This window comes from Kogia breviceps, chromosome 5 (genome assembly GCF_026419965.1).
Source record: "Kogia breviceps isolate mKogBre1 chromosome 5, mKogBre1 haplotype 1, whole genome shotgun sequence".
In the NCBI taxonomy this organism is placed as follows: Eukaryota; Metazoa; Chordata; class Mammalia; order Artiodactyla; family Physeteridae; genus Kogia; species Kogia breviceps.
This window is the reverse complement of record NC_081314.1, coordinates 90305707-90328089: the sequence shown is the minus strand read 5'-3', so window position 1 is coordinate 90328089 and position 22383 is coordinate 90305707. Positions and strand designations below refer to the sequence as shown.

The 22383-nt window shown below is 38.3% G+C and overlaps 2 protein-coding genes and 1 pseudogene across 6 annotated transcripts in view; 2 read left to right on the top strand and 1 right to left on the bottom strand.

The window, feature by feature from the left end:
* ZDHHC23 (zinc finger DHHC-type palmitoyltransferase 23) overlaps positions 1-14767 on the top strand; it is a 44819-nt gene extending 30052 nt beyond the window's left edge. For all 3 annotated transcript variants that reach the window (XM_067034613.1, XM_059065157.2, XM_067034612.1), the window contains exon 6: positions 14680-14767. In XM_067034613.1, the coding sequence (XP_066890714.1) occupies positions 14680-14753 (74 nt within the window). In that variant the 3' untranslated portion in view covers positions 14754-14767. The remainder of the gene's footprint in view (positions 1-14679) is intronic.
* Positions 1-22383, bottom strand: part of CCDC191 (coiled-coil domain containing 191) — a 102546-nt gene that overhangs the window by 17130 nt on the left and 63033 nt on the right. For 2 of the 3 annotated variants that reach the window (XM_059065156.2, XM_067034609.1), the window contains 3 exons: positions 20423-20505; positions 19569-19670; positions 1276-1419 (listed from right to left, as the gene is read on the bottom strand). In XM_059065156.2, the coding sequence (XP_058921139.1) occupies positions 1276-1419; positions 19569-19670; positions 20423-20505 (329 nt within the window). The remainder of the gene's footprint in view (positions 1-1275; positions 1420-19568; positions 19671-20422; positions 20506-22383) is intronic. The other variant, XM_067034611.1, reaches the window with a different exon arrangement.
* Positions 12195-12807, top strand: LOC131757576 (ATP synthase F(0) complex subunit B1, mitochondrial pseudogene; annotated as a pseudogene).

Genomic DNA, 22383 nt, shown 5'->3' with positions numbered 1-22383 from the left:
AGGAGGGATCCTCACGCCCTCAGGCCTGACCACCACAAATTGTCCTCCTTAGCTGGTTTGAGATACTCAGTGGTTCCAGGACCACTGGTTAGGAGGCAGAGGACAAAAAATCTGAGACAGAAAAACAGTGGGGAGGGCATTTAGGGAAGATAAAAAGAAGAAAAGAAAGTGTGAAAATAGGATGAGAACAAAGAGAATGAAGGGTGAATAGACTGGCTAGGGGAGGAAAAAGAGTAGCCTAAGTTACGTTCACAAAGGTACAACCTGCAGCATTACTGAATGTAGTGGGATTCTTATGATACCAGAGCATTACTGTTCATCTTTAATCCTGGTTTTCATAACCAAGAAGATTAGCCTTACTTTTTGGTATTAACTTGGCCAAATGTGTAAATAAGAGTGGTCATAACTGGTAGGCATTACTGACCTTATTATGAAATAGAATTCTAAAGATAACATTTTATCTATTTTGAGCTTTTGAGCATTTAGTTAAATGCCATGTTCTGTGCACTGGATAAATTTGAATTTCAGTGGTATTTGATTTCATTTATCCCTGTGTGGTAGAGTGGATGACTATTCTGGATAATAGGATCAGACACCCACACACTTGCATGTGATTTCATCCTGTCTCCCAATGGAGTAAATGGAGCCTCTTTCTCCTCTCAGTGACCTTGAGTTTGGCCCTATGACTTGCTGTGGCCAATGGAATGTTAGGGGACATGATACAAGCCAAGGTTTCACATGGATTTACATAATTGGGTTTGGTCTTTGTATCTCAGACATTTGCCAGGTGAAAGTGTGCCCTGAATAACAGCTGGAGCCAGAAAGAGGCTGTGGAGAGATCTGAATTTGATCTAAACTGGCCCACAAACATGTGGGAAATAAATACCTGAGTTGTAAGCCACGATATTTCAGGGCTGTCTGTTAGTCAGCTTTACTGCAGCAGAAATCTGATTAGTATACCTTACGGTAATTATTTTTCCTTTATTACATGGCTATATACTGCTAAAACTGAGAGAGGCCTCTATTCATCCTACCTTGGAGGTCTCTAATAAAAAATGTACTCTAGTTTTTTCCAACCTATTCAGTTACAGAAGTCTTTCTCTACCTTGGAAGACCAAATTCAAACTTTTATCTAAAACAAGTATATATCCACACTCAATTCATTTATCTTTCTGACTTTTAAATCTCCAAACGACCTCCAAAGCCTCATTGGGTGTTTATCCTATTTTAAAGTTCCCTGGCTGATTTTGGGGGGATAAGAGTGTGACACTATACCTGGAGGTTTTGCTTGCTTTGCATTCTCAGTCTCTTCCAAGGCTCCAGACCTTTTTTTCTTAGCAATACGCTTTCATAATGTTCTTTGGCTATTGCTTCCAGCTGCTGGTTCCTCTTAATTCTCTTCTGCTTCTCTAGTTCTTTCTGGAAAAAATAAATAAGTAAAAATGCCAACGAGGAACCAAAATAGTGACATAGGAAGTTCCTGAACTTCCCTCCTCCCTTGGATGCACTGAATGTATAGCTACACGTGGAGCACTTCCCTCTGAAAGAAATCCAGAAACTAGCTGTGTGACTTTTCCACATCAAGCGAATGAGAAAATACCTACATTGATACATCAAAAATATTGATAGGAAAGGCTGAGACACAGGCTTGCCATAAACGCCACCCCTGGCTCAGTGCCCTATAATAGGGAGGGAACTCCCAACTCCCAGCTTCTTCCTAAGGAGTGAAGGATTTGGACTGCACATCTAGCACCCCAACTTTAGACAACCATTCAAGCAAGGGACGGGCCCCCAAAACACCAACAAGTGCCCACGAGACACACAAGACTAGAGCAAACAAAGAAACAGGTCTTATTGGATGAGAGTACTCACTGTGGCTATCCTCCTATACTCACTCCTATGCTCTGAGGACTCAGTCCTGAGAAAGCTGGCAAAAAGCCCATTTCCCAGTCTTTCCCTGAAAGAGATTTGACTTCATACTTTACAAACTGCTACCTGAAGGTCCAGATTCTAATTTAGCACGCATCTAGGAGCTGGCTGAGATCCTCACCAGAGCATGAGGGAGCCTTTGGGTACTTCCTCTGCCTTCTCCCTCTGGCTCACTCCAAAGGTAAAACCAGATGGCTAGCGTCTATCTGAAAGGAGCTTGTACACACATTTTGCATGCTAACTTTTGTGACTGCCACCTGAGTGGGATGGGCCTCTGGACTGCCTAGCTCTGATAGCCAGTGGAACTTACATTCACAAGTCCCATAGGACTACGGCAAACAAGCAGGCTTTAAACAGGCACAGGAGAAACCTCCCTGCCCCCCCATCGCCCTGGCCACCCAGCCCGAGGTGTATAACCTGGGCTCAGTGAAACGGAGCAGGAAAAACACACATCTCCTAGTTTCTCCCGGGAAGGGGCTTAACTACGCATTTTCACAGCTGCTGCCTGAGGGTGCAGCTTCTAATCAGTGTGTATCAAGGTGCTGACTGAGATCCTTTCTTTCAGTACACCGATAGGTCTTGGCACACGCTCAAATATGGAGAGCTACTAAGGACAAAGGCAGTGACAAAGGTTTGAGAGACAACCAGGGGCCCGGGCCAGGCTGATGAGATTCATCTTCTGCATGTGAGCACTCTGTCAAGACTAGCAGAGGTGACTGTTTTATCTAATGCACAGAAACCAACCCAGAGAGTCAAGAAAAATGAAGAAACAGAGAAATATGTTCCAACCAAAAGAGCAAGATAAACCTCCAGAAACCAGTCTTAATGAAATGGAGATAAATGATTTACCCAACAGAGTTTTCAAAATAATGGTCATAAAGATGCTCACTGACTTCAGGAGAGCAATGCATGAACAAAGTGAGCATTTCAACAGAGATAGAAAATATACAAGTACCAAACATAAATCATACAGCTGAAGAATACAATAATTGAACAGAAAAATTCAACAAAGGGGCTCAACAGCAGACCAGATCAAGCAGAAAAAAAGATCAGTCAACTTATAGACAGAGCAGTGGAATTCAATTGGAGGAACAAAAAGAAAAAATAATGAGAAAAAGTGAAGATAGCCTAAGGGACTAATGGGATACCATCAAAGGGAGAATAAACATATTATAGGAGTCCCAGAAAGAGAGAAGAGAAAGGGGCAGAAAACTTATTCAAAGAAATACTGAGTAGTTCAACTTCACATGGTCAGGCAGCTGGAAAGATGCTTAGCATCTGTAATCCCTTGGGCTTCAATGATACAGTCTTTTCCCAGTGCCAGTTCTAAATCTGCTCCATCCTGTAGTACTTTATCTGTGACTGTTTTTAACCACAAAATTCTGCTGATTAAAGAGGCAAATCCATATAAACTTGGCCTTTTAAACAATGCCTTCACTCTGCCATAACCAGTCCCTCTTCCTTAACAACACTTTTCTTATTTATTAAACAACTTAGCAAGCAAAAGAGTTTTCCCAACTTCCTCTTTTATAAAATTTTATAGATCTTTCAAAGGGAAAAGTACTTTATCTCCATCTTTGTCTCATATTTCTCTACCTCTACACCTATGACAATATACAGAAACATTGGTATACCCTATTCTATAAAGCCAATTACTTCTTATTTTGCTCTAGTCTCATTATAACTACATTTCCTAGGTTTTGACCACTCCCTTTCCAGAATCTTGCATCATGAAACATGTGCACAGGGAACATTCCCCAGCACAGATCACATGCTAGGCCACAGAATAAGTCTCAATAAATTTAAGATTGAAATCATGCCAAGCATTTTTTTTCTGATCACAATGGTATGAATCTAGAAATAAAATTTTTTTAAAAAGGGAAAAAAGAAAAAAAAGAAATACTGGCTGAAAATTTCCCTAACCTGGAGAAAGAAACAGATATCTAGGTCCAGGAAGCCCAAAAAGTACCAAATAAGATGAATCTAAAGAAACACAACAAGACACTTTATAATTAAATTTTCAAAAATTAAAGACAAAGAATCTTAAAAACAGCAAGAGAAAAGCAACTTGTTAGGTATAAGTGCACTCTTTATACACTGATAGTATAAGACTACCAGTGGATTTTGGGGCAGAAATCTTGTAGGCCAGAGAAGTGAGATGTTATATTCAAATGCTGAAAGAAAAAAACCTGCCAATTAAGTATACTCTACCCAGAAAAAATGTTCTTCAGAATTGAAGGAGAGATAAAGAGTTTTCCAGACAAACAAAAGCTGAAACAGTTCATCACCACTAGACCAGCCTTACCAGAAATGTTAAAGGGCCTTCTTCAAGTTGAAATGAAGAATACTAATAAGTAATATGAAAAATATGAAAGTATAAACTCACTGATAAAGGTAAATATATAGTTAAATTCAGAATACTCTTAATATTGTAATGGTGATGAGTGAATCACTTAAAACTCTAGTATAGGTTAAAAGACAAAAGTATTAAAAATAACTATAACTACAGTAACTTGTTAATAGATACACAATATGAAATTGTGACGGGGCTTCCCTGGTGGCGCAGTGGTTGAGAGTCTGCCTGCCAATGCAGGGGACACGGGTTCGTGCCTTGGTCTGGGAAGATCCCACATGCCGCGGAGTGGCTAGGCCTGTGAGCCATGGCCACTGAGCCTGCGCGTCAGGAGCCTGTGCTCCGCAAAGGAAGAGGCCACAACAGTGAGAGGCCCGCATACCGCAAAAAAACAAACAAAAAATTGTGACAAACACATAAACTATGGTGGGAGAAGTGTAAAAGTGTAGAGTTTTTGTATGCATTTGAAGTTATCAGCTTAAAATAGACTGTTATAACTATAAGATGTTTTATGTAAGTCTCATGGTAACCATAAAGCATAAACTTATAGTAAATACACAAAATATTTATAAATCACAGCACAAATACATATAATACATATAATCATATAACCAAATACATATAATCAAAGCACAAAGGAATAATGAAAGAGAGGAAGAAAGGAACAAAGGAACTACAAAACAGCTAGAAAATAATTAACAAAATGGCAATAGCTAGTCAACACCTATTAGTAATTACTTTAAATGTACATAGATTAAATCCTTCATTCAAAAGACACAGAGTAGCTGAATGTATAAAAAAAAACAAGACCCAGGCTTCCCTGGTGGTGCAGTGGTTGAGAGTCCGCCTGTGGATGCAGGGGACACGGGTTCATGCCCAGGTCTGGGAAGATCCCACATGCCGCGGAGCGGCTGGGCCCGTGAGCCATGGCCACTGAGCCTGCACGTCCAGAGCCTGTGCTCCTCAACGAGAGAGGCCACAACAGTGAGAGGCCCATGTACTGAAAAAAAAAAAAAAAAAAAAGAAATAGAAAAAAAAACCCAAGACCCACTATGTGCTTTCTATGAGAGGCTCACATCAGCTTTAAGAACACATAGAGACTGAAAGTGAAGGAATGGAAAAAGATATTCCATGCAAACAGGAACCAAAAGAGAGCAGGGGTAGTTATAGTTACATAAGACAATATAGACATTAAGCCAAAAATGATATCAAGGACAAAGAAGGTCATTATATCATGATAAAGAGGTCAATTCATCAAGAACATGTAACAATTTAAAATATTTATGCATTCAACATTGGAGCACCTAAGTATAAAGCAAATATTAACATTTTGAAGTGAGAAATAGACAAATACAATAACAGTAGTGGTTTTCAATAACCCACTTTAAGCAATGCATAGAGCATCTAGACAGAAAATCAACAAAGGTATATTGGACTTAAACAACACATTAGACCAGATGGAATTAACAAACATATACAGAACATTTCATCCAACAGCAGCAGAATGCATATTTTTCTCAAGTGTACATGGAACATTCTTCAGGATAGATCATATGTTAGGCCATAAAACAGTCTTAATAAATTTAGAAGACTGAAATCATACTAAGCATATTTTCCATCTACAATGTTATGAAATTAGAAATCAGTTACAAGAGGAAAACTGGAAAATTCACAAATATGTGGAGATTAAACAACATGCTTGTGAACAACCAAGGGTCAAAAAAGGAATCAAAAGAAAAGTAAAATAATAAATTTAAAAATATCTGACAAAAATGAAAATGGAAACACAACATACCAGAACTTATGGGATACAGCAAAAATCAGTTCTACAAGGTAAGTTTAAATGCTTACATTGAGAAAAAAGAAAGATCTCAAATAAACAACCTAACTATATACCTCAAGGAACTAGAAGAAGAACAAACTAAGTCCAAAGTTAGTAGTAGGAAGGAAATAAAGATCAGAGCAGAAATAAATGAAATAGAGAGTAGAAAGACAATTAAAAAGATCACAGAAATTAAGAGCTGTTTAGAAAAAAAACCAAAACAAAACAGATAAACCATTAGCTAGACTAAGGAAAAAAAAAAAAAGACAAAAGCAGAAATGAAAGACATTACTACAGAAAACTGAGAAATACTAAGAATCCTAAAAAAACTACTATAAACAATTAAATGCCAACAAGTTAGATAATCTAGAAGAAATGGATATATTCCTAGAAACATGCAACCTACTAAGACTGAATCATGAAGAATTAGAAAATCTGCATAGACTAATTACTATAGACTGAATCAGTAATCAAAATCTTGGATTTGACACCAAAAGCAAGGGCAACAAAAGCCAAAATGAATAAGCAGCACTACATCAAACTAAAAAGCTTCTGAACAGCAAGGGAAACCATCAACAAAATGAAAAGGCAACATATAGAATGGGAGAAAATATTTGCAACCACATATCCAATAAGGGGTTAATATCCAAAATATATAAGGAACTCATATAACTCAATAGCAAAGAAACCCAAGAAACTCATTTGAAAAAAATGGGTAAAGGATCTGAAGAGACATTTTTCCAGAGAAGACACACACAAATGGCCAACAGGTATGTGAAAAGGTGTTCAGCATCACTAATTATCAGGGATACAAAAATCAAAACCACAATGAGCTATCACCTCACACCTGTTAGGATGGCAATTATCAAAAAGACAAGAGGGCTTCCCTGGTGGTGCAGTGGTTGAGGATCTGCCTGCTGATGCAGGGAACAGGGGTTTGTGCCCCAGTCCGGGAAGATCCCACATGCCACAGAGCGGCTGGGCCCATGAGCCAGGGCCACTGAGCCTGTGCGTCCAGGGCCTGTGCTCCGCAACGGAAGAGGCCACAAAAGTGAGAGGCCCGCGTACCAGAAAAAAAAAAAAAAAAAAAAGACGAGATAACAAATGCTAATGAGTATGTGGAGAAAAGGGAACCTTGCACACTGTTGGGGAATGTAAATTGGTACAGCCACTGTGGAAAACAGTATGGCGGGGTTCTTCAAGAAATTAAAAATGGAACTACCATATTATCCAGCAATCCTATTTCTGAGTATATATCCATAGGAAACAAAATCACTGTCTTAAAGACATATCTGTACTCCTATGTTTATTGCAACATTATTCACAATAGCCAAGGAACGGAAACAAAGTAGGTATCCATCGATGTATGAATGGATAAAAAATGTGCTATAGGTACACACAATGGAATATTATTCAGCCTTAAAAAAAAGAAGGGGTGGGATAGGGAGGGTGGGAGGGAGGGAGACGCAAGAGGGAAGAGATATTGGAACATATGTATATGTATAACTGATCCACTTTGTTATCAAGCAGAAACTAACACACCATTGTAAAGCAATTATACTCCAATAAAGATGTTTTTTAAAAAAAAAAAAGAAGGAAATCTGGTCATTATTTACAACATGGATGAATTCTGAGGGCATTATGCTTAGTAAAATAGGCCAGAGAGAGAAAAACAAAAATACTAAGTGGTATCACTTATATGTGGAACCTTAAAACAAAAATGGGTTGAAATTGTACAAACAGAGTAGGAATGGTGACTGTCAGTGCCTTTGAGGTGGGAGAAATAGGTAGGGCCTGGAAAAATGGTACAAACTTTCAGTTACAAGATGAATAAGGTCTGAGGACCTAATGTATAACACGGTAACTATAGTCGATAAAATTTCATAATTGAATCTTAGAGAGGAGAAAATAAGCGTTCTCACACACACACACAAACACACACACACACACACACACACACACACACAATAAGTATGTGAGGTGATGGATATATTAATTAACCCAGTGGGAATCCTTTTACAATGTCTACGTATATCAAATCATCATGTTTTATGTACATTTTAAGTATCTTACAATTTTGTCAATTACACCTCAATAAAACTAAAAAAAAAAAAGATGCAATAACCTAAAAACTCATGAATTTCATTTCAACAAATAGCTAATTAGTTTAATTTGAATATGTAACCACTAAACAGCATGTTAATCATGGTAACAGAACACTGGAACATTAAAAAAAAGGAAACAATTCTGCAAAGAGGGTGAGGAAAAGTTCCTCATGAATCCTGCAAGAATCAGGGCTATGCATATCCTTGGATTTATTCAGCATTGTTCACAGAAATGATTTACATCTCACCAAGTTACTAGAAAGTAAAACAGGAGAGCGATCAGTATTTTCCCCTTATTATTTTGGGAAACGTAGCAATATAGCCCCTTCATTTAGATCATGGGGTAGAAATTTATATATGAATAGTTCTATTCAAATTTAAAGATACTTCATACTCCATTAAAAGTCTAGTGATGGCTGTTATGCAAGTCACAGGAGCAAAAGCAAAGACTTCAGACTGTCTTCACAGTAGTCAGTCTCTGCAGTAAAAATCACTTAATTTAAGCTTCTTTTTCTTTATTTGCCACAATTTCACTTCAAGAAAACGGTTGTGGTGAATTGGCTGATTCTGACAAGCTACTTAATTGCCTGAGTCTTCTCTGAGAAAAAAAAATGAGAGAGATAGGGTACTGGAACATTTCTAAGGTGGAAGGGAGATTTGCTCTGATCTTCCAATCCAAACTACCTTTATCTGTACACATTCCTCAATGAATATGAAATGTCCATATTCTCTAAAGGATTCAACCAAAATTACCTTCATAATCTTTATTACAGACAGTTGAGATACTGAATTGAAGGGACAGAAAAATTATTTTCGAGAATTTTCTTATGACCAACAAGAGGAAGCTGAGAGATAAGTGGGGAGGAAAATGAAAGCTGGCCATTTTCACATCCACTGAAATGCCCCTGTAGCATTGAGGCAGCAGTTGCAACTTGTAGACAGAAATCTAACACAGTAAGCCTCTGGAGAAGCCCTCAGCCTTGGCCAATCCCGTTCACACACACACCTAAGTTATCTTCCTAGAATTACAACTCTATGGCTGGTGTCATAGGCTCTTAAGGAAAAACATTTTCATGTGGCTTGTGGGGGAAAATGGCCTATTTATTTATTTAAAAAAATTTTTATTGACATATAGTTGATTTACAATGTTCTGTAGGTTTCTGCTGTACAGCAAAGTGAATCAGTTATACATATACATATATCCACTCCTTTTTAGATTCGTTTCCCATATAGGACATTACAGAGTATTGAGTAGAGTTCCCTGTGCTATACAGTAGGTCCTTTTTAGTTGTCTATTTTATGTATAGTAGTGTGTATATGTCAATCCCAATCTCCCAATTTATCCCTCCCCCACCTTACCTGCTGGTAACCATTAAGTTTGTTTTCTACACCTGTAACTCTATTTCTGTTTTGTAGATAAGTTTATTTGTACCCTTTTTTTAGATTCCACATATAAGTGATATCACATGGTATTTGTCTATCTCTGTCTGACTTACTTCACTCTGTAGTGACAATTTCTAGGTCCATCCATGTTGCTGCAAATGGCATTATTTCATCTTTTTTATGGCTGAGTAATATTCCACTGTATATATGTGCCACAGTTTCTTTATCCATTCCTCTGTTGATGGACATTTAGGTTGCTTCCATGTCTTGGCTATTGTAAATAGTGCTACAATGAACATTGGGGTGCATGTATCTTTTCAAATTATTGTCTTCTCTGCATATATGCCCAGGAGTGGGATTGCTGGATCATATGGTACCTCTAGTTTTATTTTTTTTAAGGACCCTCCATACTGTTCTCCATAGTGGCTGTACCAATTTACATTTCCACCAACAGTGCAAGAGGGTTTCCTTTTCTCCACGCCCTCTCCAGCATTTATTGTTTGTAGATTTTTTAAAAGTGTACTTTTCCAAGGAAAAATAGAAAGAAAAACATTTAATAAATCAGATATCTGCTTGAGCCAAAATTCTGTATTCACATGCAGCAATTTACTTTAATGTGTATTTCCTCCCTTGATTAAGGTTTCCTCAATAGAGTTGGCCGTATTTCATTACTATTACTGTATTTTCCATTTCCTTGTATAGAAAATGTCCATAACACCTGCATCTAAGGTTTATTGGGAGGATTACATGAAATGATGCTGTCTGCCTTGAGATGGCACTTATATTGGGGATCTATGCAGCTAGGGTTTCACAGAGCATAATTCACTCAGGCTAAAAAGGGACACAAAATCAGGGTATCTTTCTGATTTAAATTATTCAACAAATGACTCATTTGAATATATATATATATATATATATATATATATATATATATATATATATATATATCTCCACCACTACTGCTTTGAAAGAAAGACAAGGAATTACAGCAAGAATTAAGAAGAATACAGGCAGTCGACACTATTCCCACACTCTGCCTTCCATCCATTATAATTCACCCTTTCATTGTGCTCTGGAACGTATTCCCAGTTAGGCACTCTGTAATTTATAGTCTTTGCCCTCTTGTATCATGAATTTCTCCCTCGCTACTAGATCATTCCCATCAATATGCATATATGTGCTGATACCGCCCATCTTTTAAAAAACAAAATAACACTCAAAAGACCAACTGCCAACAGAAAAAAAAAAAAAAAATCCTTCTTCGACCACATGTGACGCCTATTATATGGGCTCCCTTCCCAGCAGTCCACTGAAAACACTCTTGTCTATGTCATGAATAATCTCCATGTTGCCAAATCAAAGTTTCACTTGTCTGTCCTCTTTTTAATTGAACCCAGCAACATTTAGCCCAGTTAAACATCATCACTTCCTTCCAGAAATACTTTTTTCTCTCAGCTTTTCAATAAACAATTCTCCTGGTACACTTTCTACCTCACTAGCTCCTCATCCTCTGAGTAGTTATTCAAATATTCTAGGACTTAGTCCTGGATCCTCATATTTCTCCTCTATCCAGACAATCTCCCAAGTTGATTTCATTCACTTCCAGAGCATTAAAAACACTGACATGTTTTTCACTCCCAGGTTCCTTACTACAATCTTGATGTCAGGTCTTATATATTCAACTGCCTATTTGACATGTTCACTTGGATGTCTAATAGGTATCTCACAATTAACCTGCCCTTGTGGCCCTTACAGAGGCCTCCTCAGCATCTACCAGCTCAAATATCACTTCTTCAGAGAGGCTTTCCCCATCTTGCTTTCCCCATTATATCTCTCCCTCTACTTCTTAGTTATTATCTTGTTTATTGCCTGTTTTTCCCAACTATCATATAATCTTTATGAGGGCAGGGCTATTGTCTGTCTTCTCCACTGCTCTAATATCTAGAACAATGCCTAGCACATAGTAGATGCTCTACATATATTTGTTAAATGAACAAATATGCTTGCTAAGCAATTATGAAAGACTTCAAATCTTGCCTGGTCTTCTCTGATAAATTTACCTTTCCACCATAAACTTCATCAACTGTCTATTAATACAAAGCATAAAATACACAGCCATAAAAGTTACTGCCTGATAAGTATTTCTAGAATACTTTTAATAAAAATAAAGCAATGGGATGTTAAAAGGAATTTAGATTATCTTCAAAAGATCATTGTGTGAGACCTGTGACTGGCCATCTTACTACTGCACCTGATAGGCTATCCTGTCAGGGTCACAGGGACATTAAGCCACCACTTGGAGCATCACTGACCATGCTGCCATAGGTGGTACTTCTGCCATTGCTAAAGTGGCCCCTCTCTGAAGAATGCAATACTTGTAGATACAGGCAAATTGCAGATAACAAGAATCTTTCACAGAGGGCAGCCATGTCTAGACCTTGAACCACTTCTTTTTTGGTTTTTTTGGTTTTATTTTTTGGCCATACCACGCGGCTTGTGGGATCTTAGTTACTCGACCAGGGATTGAACCAACGCCCTTAGCAATGAAAGCATGGAGTCTTAACCACTGGACCTCTAGGGAATTCCCACCTCTTTTTTTTAATATGGAGGACAAATTTGTCATGGGCTTGTCCCTGAGGAATTCTTCCAGTTCTGTATCCTAAAACTGGTATCACAGAACTGATCTTGTGTTTTCTACCCAAAGGAATATATGTGATTGCTAGAGACCTTTATCAACAGTAGGGTTGCTCATCTATGTAATTAGAAATAAGTATGGTACCTCTGTTGGACAATTTGCTGATAAACTTAATGAGCAAAAACAGCCCAACTAGAAGAGAGGAAGCAGGCTTCCATCAAACACATCCAGGATGCAACTGATTTGGACAAGCCACAGAAGGCACTGGTTGAGAAGTGTCATTACTTTTTTGATGTTCAGAGGAATAACACTGCTATGGCCTGGGAGGTTGCTTACTGGTAATGGCTAGATAAAGTATATAGGAGGTCAAGAATCACCTGTGCAGAAGATGATGCATCAAAAGGAATACAACCACATGATAAACTGGGTAGAAAAACATATTGTGCAGAGCATCTTTGCTCAGAAGCAAAAGGAGACAATTGCCAAGTGCATTTTAGATCTAAAGCTGCTTCCAAAGAAAGCTCAAACAAGTCAGTCTATAAATGCATCCATCTCAATTGAGACAGCTACAAACAGCTGATTTACTAAATGGAAACTAGTCTATGCGACAAAATCTTTTTGTCCATTGTAGACTGAACTTACATTTTACCTTTCCTAAAAAAGAAAAGATTTGGGCTTGGATAGTGAGAGAAACAGGACAACCTATTGGCCAGTAATGTATTTCTCATCCTTCTTGCTCTGTATAAGCAGTTTGCTTCCAGCAAGAAACAAGCTGGACAGATGGATAACAGATTAATGACTTTTTATGAACCAATCAGAGAACTGAAACCATCCCCAAATCTGGAGACAGGTACCTTCAGGGAGACACAACACCCAAGCATTTGCTTATCTGAGGCAGAAGCCACCCTACACCATGAGCCAGTAAGATCATTAAGCTAGAAATCTGGCTTACTGCTGGAGGCCAAGGGTGGGCCGGCATGAGAAGGGTGAAGCTCCTGGGGGTCACAGTCATAGGGAGGTTCCTACCTTTTTGCTCTGGGAACTCCACCAGGCTCTCACAGAGAGGATCAGGGAAAATCCTGATAAAGTCCCCACCATGGTTCTAGCTGGGGGAGAGGAACAGCAACCACTGCAAGATCTGCCCCGACTCTTCTCCGGGGCTTCATCTGCAAGCAGCGCCACCTGAAGGCACTAGTGTAATGCCACTGCAGCTGGGGAAGGGGAACTCTGCCCAGACCAGCCTCCCTATCTCATTCAAGTGAAGAAGGAACCTCACAGAGGGAAGGGCTTTAAGGTCACAGACCAAGACAGTGGATACTGAAAGAAGGGAACACAGGGGCAGGGAAAAGCTCTGCCCCTAGAGTAGGAGCAGAAATTCTTCCGAATGGCCAATACTGTGCACTCCAAAGAGAACATTAGAGAATGCTCCCCTCATCCACACCACACCAGCACGCTAGCAAACCTCTAGTAATAACAGAGGAGTACAGCTGGAGGATTGCAAGACAGATTTTCTCAAGGAACAGCACAAAGGGAAGACCTAAAGCCAAAAGAGAGGACAAAAAAAAAGTCACTAGTGAACACTGAAGTCTATGGTGCCCATAGCAACAACAAACCTCAAGAATGGTAACCATAGCAATAATAAACTTCAAACATAGCCCAACTCCTGGCTACATTAACATAAATCTCCACACTAAAGGCCCATTTATCTCAGTTTCTATTGCCCTGTACATGTCTGGCTTTCAACAACAAAAAAATCAGACATTTTAAAAGACAAGAAATAAACAGTCTGAAAAGATAAAGCCATCATTAGAACAACACTCAAATATGACAGATGTTGGAACTATCAGAGAGGAAATTTTAAATAATTTATGATAATATTAAAAGCTCTAATGGAAAAGGCAGTCATCATTCACGATTAGATAGGTAATTTTAGAGATATGGAAACTATAATAAAGAGTCAAATGAAAATGCTAGAAATCCAAAACACACAGTAATAGAAATAAAGAGGGCCTTCAATAGGCTCATCACTAGACTTGATACAGCTGAGGAAAGTATAGTTTACTTGAAGTTGGGGCAACAGAAATTATATAAACTGAAAAGCAAAGAGAAAAAAAAGAGTGAAAAAAAACAACAGAGCATCGAAGAGCTGTGGGACAATATCAAACAATGCAATACAAGCGTAACTGGAATCTCAGAAGGAGAAGAAAAAATGGGGCAGGTAAAATATTTGAATAAACAATGGGTAAAACATATCCTAACATTTCAGACAGACACAAAGCCACATACCTAAGAAACTTAGAGTCCACCAAGCAAGGAAAACAAACAAACTTACTATACCTAGACATATCATATTCAAATTGCTAAAACCCAAAAACAGAAAAAATCTTGAAGGCAGCTGGAGGAAACCCATCGTACCTACTCTTATGGATTTAATGTTTTTGTTCCCCTCCAGATTTATATGTTGAAGTCCTAAACCCACACCACCCACCACCCCAGTGTGGCTGTATTTGGACATGGGGCCGCTAAAGAAGTAATTAAGGTAAAATGAGGTTCTAAGGGTGGGATTAGTGTCCTCATAAAAAGAGACACCAGAGAGCTCACACACTGTCTCTCCCCCTCTCTGTGTACATGCACCAAGGAAAGGATGTGCGATGACACACTGAGAAGGTGGCCTTCTACCCACTTGGAAGAGAGCTCTCACCAGAAACCAACCATGCTGTCACCCTGATCTTGGACATCCAGCCTCCTGGATTGTGAGAATGGTAATTTCTGTTGTTTAAGCCACCTGCCCTGTGGTATTTTGTTATGGCAGCCTGAGCAGACTACGATATCTACAAAGGAACAAAGATAAGAATTAAAGCAAATTTCTTGCCAGAAATCAGACAAGCAAGAAGACAACAGAGTGACATTTTTAAAGTGTTGAAAGAAAAAAACTGTAAAACCAGAATTCTATCAATATACCCTGTGAAAATACCCTTCAAAAATGAAGGAAAAATAAAGAATTCTCAAACAAATAAAAACTAAGGGAATTCATTACCAGTAGACCAACCCTGTAAGAAATGTCAAAGGACATTCTTCAGGCAGAAGGAATATGACATAGCTTAAAAACTCAGTCCTACACAAAGAAATAAAGAGCACTAGAAATGGAAGAAATGAATGTAAAATATAATTTTCAGCTTATTTTTAAATACACTGAAATATAACTGTAAAGCAATAACAGTGACAAGGTGATGGGTATTTATAATATATATAAAAGTAAAATATATGACATATATGACAATAATGATGAGAGACTCAATCTTCCCCCTGAGATCTGGACTAAGGCAAGGATATCTTCTCTCAGTACTATTCAACCTTGCACTGGAAGTCCTAGCTAGTGCAATAAGGTAAGAAAAAGAAAGAAAAGGCATACAGATTGGAAAGGAAGAAATAAACTGCCTTTATTGGCAGACAATATGGTGGTCTATGTGGAAAATCCCCCCCCAAAAATCTACCAAAAAACTTCCTAGAATGAATAAGTGAATTTAGCAAGGTTGCAAGATACAAGGTCAACATACAAAAATGAACTGTGTTCCTATCTACTAGCAATGAATAAATGGAATCTGAAATTTTAAAAAGATGTCATTTGCAGTAGCACCACAAAAATAAGTACTTAGGTATAAATCTAACAAAAAATATATAAGATATGTGGAAAGCTATAAAATACTCATAAACAAGCCAAAGATCTAAATAAATGGAGAGCTATATCATGTTCACACATTAAAGACCCAATGTTGTTAAAATGTCAATTCTCCCGATTTGATCTATACATTCAATATGATCCCAATCAATCTCAAAACGGTCCCAAAGGTAGCAAGCTTTTTTATACAAATTGACAAGATTGTCAATTTATATAGAAAGAACAAGAAACTAGAATAGCCAAAACATCCTGAAAAAGAAGAATAAACTGGAAAAATTCACATTGTGAGACTGCAAGATTTACTATAAAGCTACAGCAATCAAAGATAATGTGGTACTGGCAAAGGACTACACATAAAGATGAACAGAACAGAATAAAGCCCAGAAATAGTCCCACATAAATGCAGTCAACTGATTTTTGACAAAAGTATAAATGTAATTCAATGGAGAAAAGAGAGCCTTCTCAACAAATGATACTGGAAGAAATGGATGTCTATATGCAAGAAAATAAACTTGATACATACTTTACACCTTATGCAAAAATTATCTCCAAATGGACAACAGATCTAAATGTAAAACATAAAACTATAAAACTTCTTGAAGAAAATATAAGAGAAAATCTGAGTGATCTTGGATTTGGAGATTAGTTTTTGCATACAATACTAAAAGCACATCCAGTGAAAGAAAAAAAAATCAATAAATTGGACTTTATCAAAATTAAAACTTTTCCTCTGTGAAAGTCACTGTTAAGTGGATTAAAATACAAGCCACAGACTGGGAGAAAATATTTGCAGTCACATATCTAGTAGAGGACTTGGTCCAGAATATATAAAGAACTCTTAAAACCCAGTAAGAAATAACTTAATAAGATAATAAGCAATAAGAAATAACAACTCAATAAGAAAATAACTCAGTTGAAAAATGGGTCAAAAAGATCTGAACAGACACTTCACCATATAAGACATGTAGAAGGCAAGTAAACAAATAAGATGCTCAACATTATTTGTTGTTTGGAAAATGCAAATAAACACCACAATGACATACCACTCATGACACACCTATTAGAATGCTTAAAATGCAAAAAACAAGCAAACAAACCAACAAACAAAGGACAATAACAATTGCTGACAAGGATGTGGGACAAGAGGAACTTTCTGGTGGGTATGCAAAACAGTGCAGCGACTTTGGAAGAGAATTTGGCAGTTACCTACAAAGTTAAACACAGGCTTAGCATACTACCCAGGAACCACACTTCTAGGTATTTACCTAAGTGAATTTAAAACTTATGTCTTTGTTGTAAAGGAGAAACTAACACACTATTGTAAAACAGTTATACTCAAATAAAGAAGTTAAAAAAAAAAAACTTATGTCTAAACAAAAACCTACATGTGAATGTCTGTAGCAGCTTTATTCATAATCGCTAAAAACTGGAAGCAGTATTAACAGAGGAATAGAGAAACAAATTATTTCAGAATAAAAAGTCTATTTTTAAAAAATGGCCTTCAGCATATAAATAAAAAGGTTTTGAAGAATTCTGAATAACAAGTGAAAATACTCATGATAAAATCCTAAATGAAAAAAGCAGCTTAAAAACTATATACACCTACACACACAAATTATCAACTTAACTATTAAAAGAGAGAGATGCATTGAGATAAAAGAACAGAAGTAAGTATTCTAAGATATTAAGAGTAGTTACCTCACAGATTTTTTTCCCCCATCTTTTTTGCATTTCTCCAGTGTTCTACAATGAACAGATACGAGAGGAGAAATATTCTGTACTGTGTATTTTTAAAATGGTCTCACTTCTTTACAGTAGCATGCCCCCAGTTCTTCATGAGATATTGCTGGCTGCTCTATAAAAAGGGTTCTTTGGTCAGCCATATGTGACTGCTTGGCACACTGTCCCTCTTCTGGAGACTCATAATACTTGGTAGGATGTTAAAGGTTCTGAGAAGGCAGCTAATAATGAAACTTGTTTAACTTGATTTTTTTAACGAGCATTTACCAAATTTTTTTGACCACAGAACTTATATTTTCTCAAAACTACTTAATATCTCAGGAACTACTAGGATTACACAGAACACATGTTGGGGAAATGTTCACTTAGAACCCCTCAGGTAGTTTTTAAGGGAAGTACCTGAGCTGTTTCTGGAGATTTCTTTGGCTGATTTAGCAAAGGATGAATTATATATGCCTTTTGCTCCATGGACAAGATGACCCATTATGTGGATGACAGTCAGCTTCTTCCCCCAGCCACTGCTGTCACTGCCCAATGGGCTCATGAACAAAGTGGCCATGGTGGCAGGGATGGGGGATATACATGGGCTCAGAAATATGGATTTCCCCTCACCAAGGCCAACTGGCTATGGCCATGCTGAGTGCCCAATCTACCAGCAGCAGGAGAAACTAACACAGAGTCATGGCCCTATTCTCCAGGTTGATCAGACAGCTGTCAGGTGGCAGATTGATTATATTGGACTGTTTCCATCATGTAAAGGGCAAAGTTCTATTCTTACTGGAATAGACATTTACTCTGGATATGGATATGCCTTTCCTCCCCGTAATATTTCTGCTAAAACTACCATCCATGGACTTACAGACCATCCCTGGATTTACAGAATGCCTTATTCACAATCAAGATTTCCACACAGCATGGCTTCTGATCATGGAACTCACTTTACAGCAAAAGTACAGTAAAGGGCCCATATGCATGGAATTTACTGGTCTTATCATGTATCCCACCATCCTGAAGCAGCTGGCTTGCCAGAATGGTGGAATGGCCTTATGAAGACTCTGGTGCAACACCAGCTAGGTGGCAGTACCTTGCAGATCTGGGGTTAGGTTCTCTGGAAGTCTGTATATGCTCTGAACCAGCATCCAGTACATGGTACTGTTTCTCCCATAGCCAGTATTCATGGGGTCCAGGAAGCAAGGGGTAGAAGTGGGAGTGGCACCACTCACTATAACTAGCAACATTTTTGCTTCTTTTCCCACAAATTTATGTTCTGTTGGGCTAGAGGTCTTGGTTCCAAATGGGGAAATGCTTCCACAAGGAGACATACAATGATTCCACTGAACTGGAAAGAATGCCACCTAATCATTGTGGGCACCTCATGCCTCTGAATCAACAGGTAAAAAAGGAAGTGCTGGCTGGGGTGACTGACCCCAGCTACTAGGGGCAATAGGACTACTACTCCACAGTGGAGGTGAGGAAGAGTATGCCTGGACTATAGGAGACCCCTTAGGGTATCTCTTAGTATCACCATGCCCTATGATTAGGGTGAAAGGAAAACTACAACCCAATCCATGCTGGACTACTAACGGGCCAGCCCTTTCAGGGATGAAGGTTCAGGTCATCCCACGATTAGCAGCGATGCTTGCTGAAGACAAAGGATCGAGTGGGTAGTGGAAGAAGGTAACTATAAGGTGACCTAAACAAACTCTGGGGAGAGAGGAGGGTGGGACAAGGCAGGAAAGGCTAACCATGTTGAGCTAAGATCTGAGGAATGAATAGGTTTTCATTAAATAAGGTAGAGAAAGGGTGGAGGTGAGAGAAGAATGTTCTAGACCAAAGTTCTCCAGAGGGAAGGTGCACACGACCACAGGACTGCACACACAGGCTTCAAAGGACAGGTGGCTGACCAAGTAGAAACTACTAACCATTTTCTTCAGTCTCTTCTCTTCTCGTTTTTTCTCAAGCTGAGCCTCCTTTTCTTCTGCCTCCCTCTTCCGACGCTCCTCCTCTTGGGCCTTTAACTGGGCCTGATCAAGATTAGAATTTGTAAAAATCAGAACCCTCAATTTGTGTGGAAATAAGATCTTTTATGTTGAGGAAAGTCAAGTATCTACCAAAGTGCTTGCCCAGTCTCTGGAAGAAGCCTGCGCTTTGTGTTAAAAGTAGAAAACCTGACCAGCAGGTGGTCAGTAGTGTAACCTAAATGTTTCTCCAAAAGAATTCTCTTCTACTTGGAGAGATGAGACTAAGCATGAATAAGGCCATTAACTTTTCATTACAAAATGATTACTTTTTAGTTCTAATTTTCATTTATGAAATACTAAGTCCAAACTATATATAGCGTAAGAAAAATTTTTCTTCCATTTCACCAAAAAACCCCAAAGCTGTTAGAACTACTTATTTTTTCTTAGTAGGTACAAAATTTACTTCTGGCAGTCCAGATCAAAACTTTGGAAGATAAGAATTACTCACCTTTGTAAACTTATCAGGTTGGACATTTACCTGTAGCACATTAGTCTTGGTTATGTGTAAATCTTCTAAGTTGCCAGCTCCCAACAACTTTCATAATATTTCCTTCCTGCTATACTAATGATGCTGATGTTTTTTCCCTTCATTTTCCTAAACTTATCACAGAGTTCAGGCCGGGAGGCAAAAAGCCATATCCAAAGTTGGTGTTACACTATTGCCTTAATGGTCTTAAACAAGCTAGGTTTCATTTTCTAATAAAGATCTATACAGATCCTCTTTTTTGCCTCACTTTGCATTCTTGATTTATTACCAATTTCTCTTCTTCTTTTTTTTTCTTCCTCTCTGCCAAGATCCGCCTCCGTTCAGCTCGTTGAACTGCTCTCTCTTCCATGGCTAGAAAACAGTAATGCAGTTCCAATATAAAAAATATAAGGAATGCTACAAAAGAAATGTCTCCATTTTATAGTAAAATTTAGTGTTATTGTTAAAAGTTTTAAGTTGAATGTTCACAATCTCAGAAATATATGTATGTGCATAAAATTTATATAAAAATATAATTACAGGGCTTCCCTGGTGGTGCAGTGGTTAAGAGTCCACCTACCAATGCAGGGAGCAAGCACAGGTTCAAGCCCTGGTCTGCAAAGATCCCACATGCTGCGGAGCAACTAGGCCCGCGGGCCACAACTACTGAGCCTGCACTCTAGAGCCTGCAAGCAACAACTACTGAGCCCGCGTGCCACAACTACTGAAGCCCGTGCTCCTGGAGCCCATACCCTGCAAAAAGAGAAGCCACCGCAATGAGAAGCCTGCACACCGCAAGGAAGAGTAGCCCCCACTTGCTGCAACTAGAGAAAGCCGCGCACAGCAACAAAGAACCAAAGCAGCCAAAATAAATAAATAAACAAAATTAAAAAAAAAAAATATATATATATATAATTACAGAAACTGTAGGTATACACACACACACACACACACACACACACACACACACACTCCCTACAGGTTAAAGACCTACAATCCCATCCTCAGAAATGATGAACAATTTGAAGATTAATTATTTTTTTGTTCACATTTCTATTAGAATAACTGTTCACTGGTTTAAACAAGATTATCTGTCTTGATGATACTTTTAGTACATGAAACCCAGAAACCAGAATTTTAATTTGATAATTCTTTTAATGAATGTAGAAAACTTTAATTACATCTAACAAATACTCTGAGAATAGAATCACTCCTCAAATCCCACTGAGTTTGCTACTTTTTCCTAAGTCACTATACATATGTCTGTATATGTAACAACAATGACAACAAACAAACTGAAGTTTGGGGTCATGATGATTACATTTTAAACTAGTTTTAAGGCCTGGATATCCAGATGGACAGGAAATGGAATTGTACTAGGCATCTGAAGAACTGGCATCTGAATGAATGCAAGTGTCAGACTCCTGTTCTTGACAGTCTATTAAATATCCATCCAAAACAAGCAAATGTGCAAGATGGCTTGACAATACGACTCTGTCACCAGTTGGGGTTTCATAGGCAGGGGGGCATGGGTGGGAAGAGTATCAAGTTCTGCTCACCTAAGTGAGCCAATGGTTACTTTCGGTTCCTTGTGCTATGTTACAGAGAAGAAAATTTAAGTCCAAGTTTCAAGAATTAATAAACAAAAAACTCGCCAGGCTATTTCTTACAGATATTAAGTGTCTGCTTTGCTGGAAAAAGAATAGTGGGGTTGGCACAGATGGCAGGAATGAGACTCTCTTTAAAGAGGCAGAAATAGACTAGAGGATTAAAGTGAGAGAGCCCCGAGAGGCAGAGTCTGTGGTAATATGCCCTTTTTCCATCTTTTCTAGAGCCAGTCATTAAAGACTACTTGAAAAGTAACCAGGTGTTCCAAAACATGCTAAGTCTTTGATCAGATAATAATTTTAAAAAAATAATCACACCAAACCGGGCATTTCCTGAGCATCCTCATTGGTGGACAAAGAGGGCATAAACTGCTGACCTGGAAGAGAGTCAGTGTAAAGATGGCTGATTTCTTCATTAACAGGAATGGACTTCAGGCACATTGTCCTTCAGGTGACATCACTTCCTGTTAGGGCAGCAATCTTACCACAGATGAAAAATCAGATTTACAAACCACAATGTAATTGTCAAAAATGCCTACCATTTCATATAAACATATGTTCAGTGCATGACTAAGTACAGAGTAAAAACAACTGGTAGATTCACTAGGGGGTTTCTGAGGAATACTTCTATTCTCATAGTATG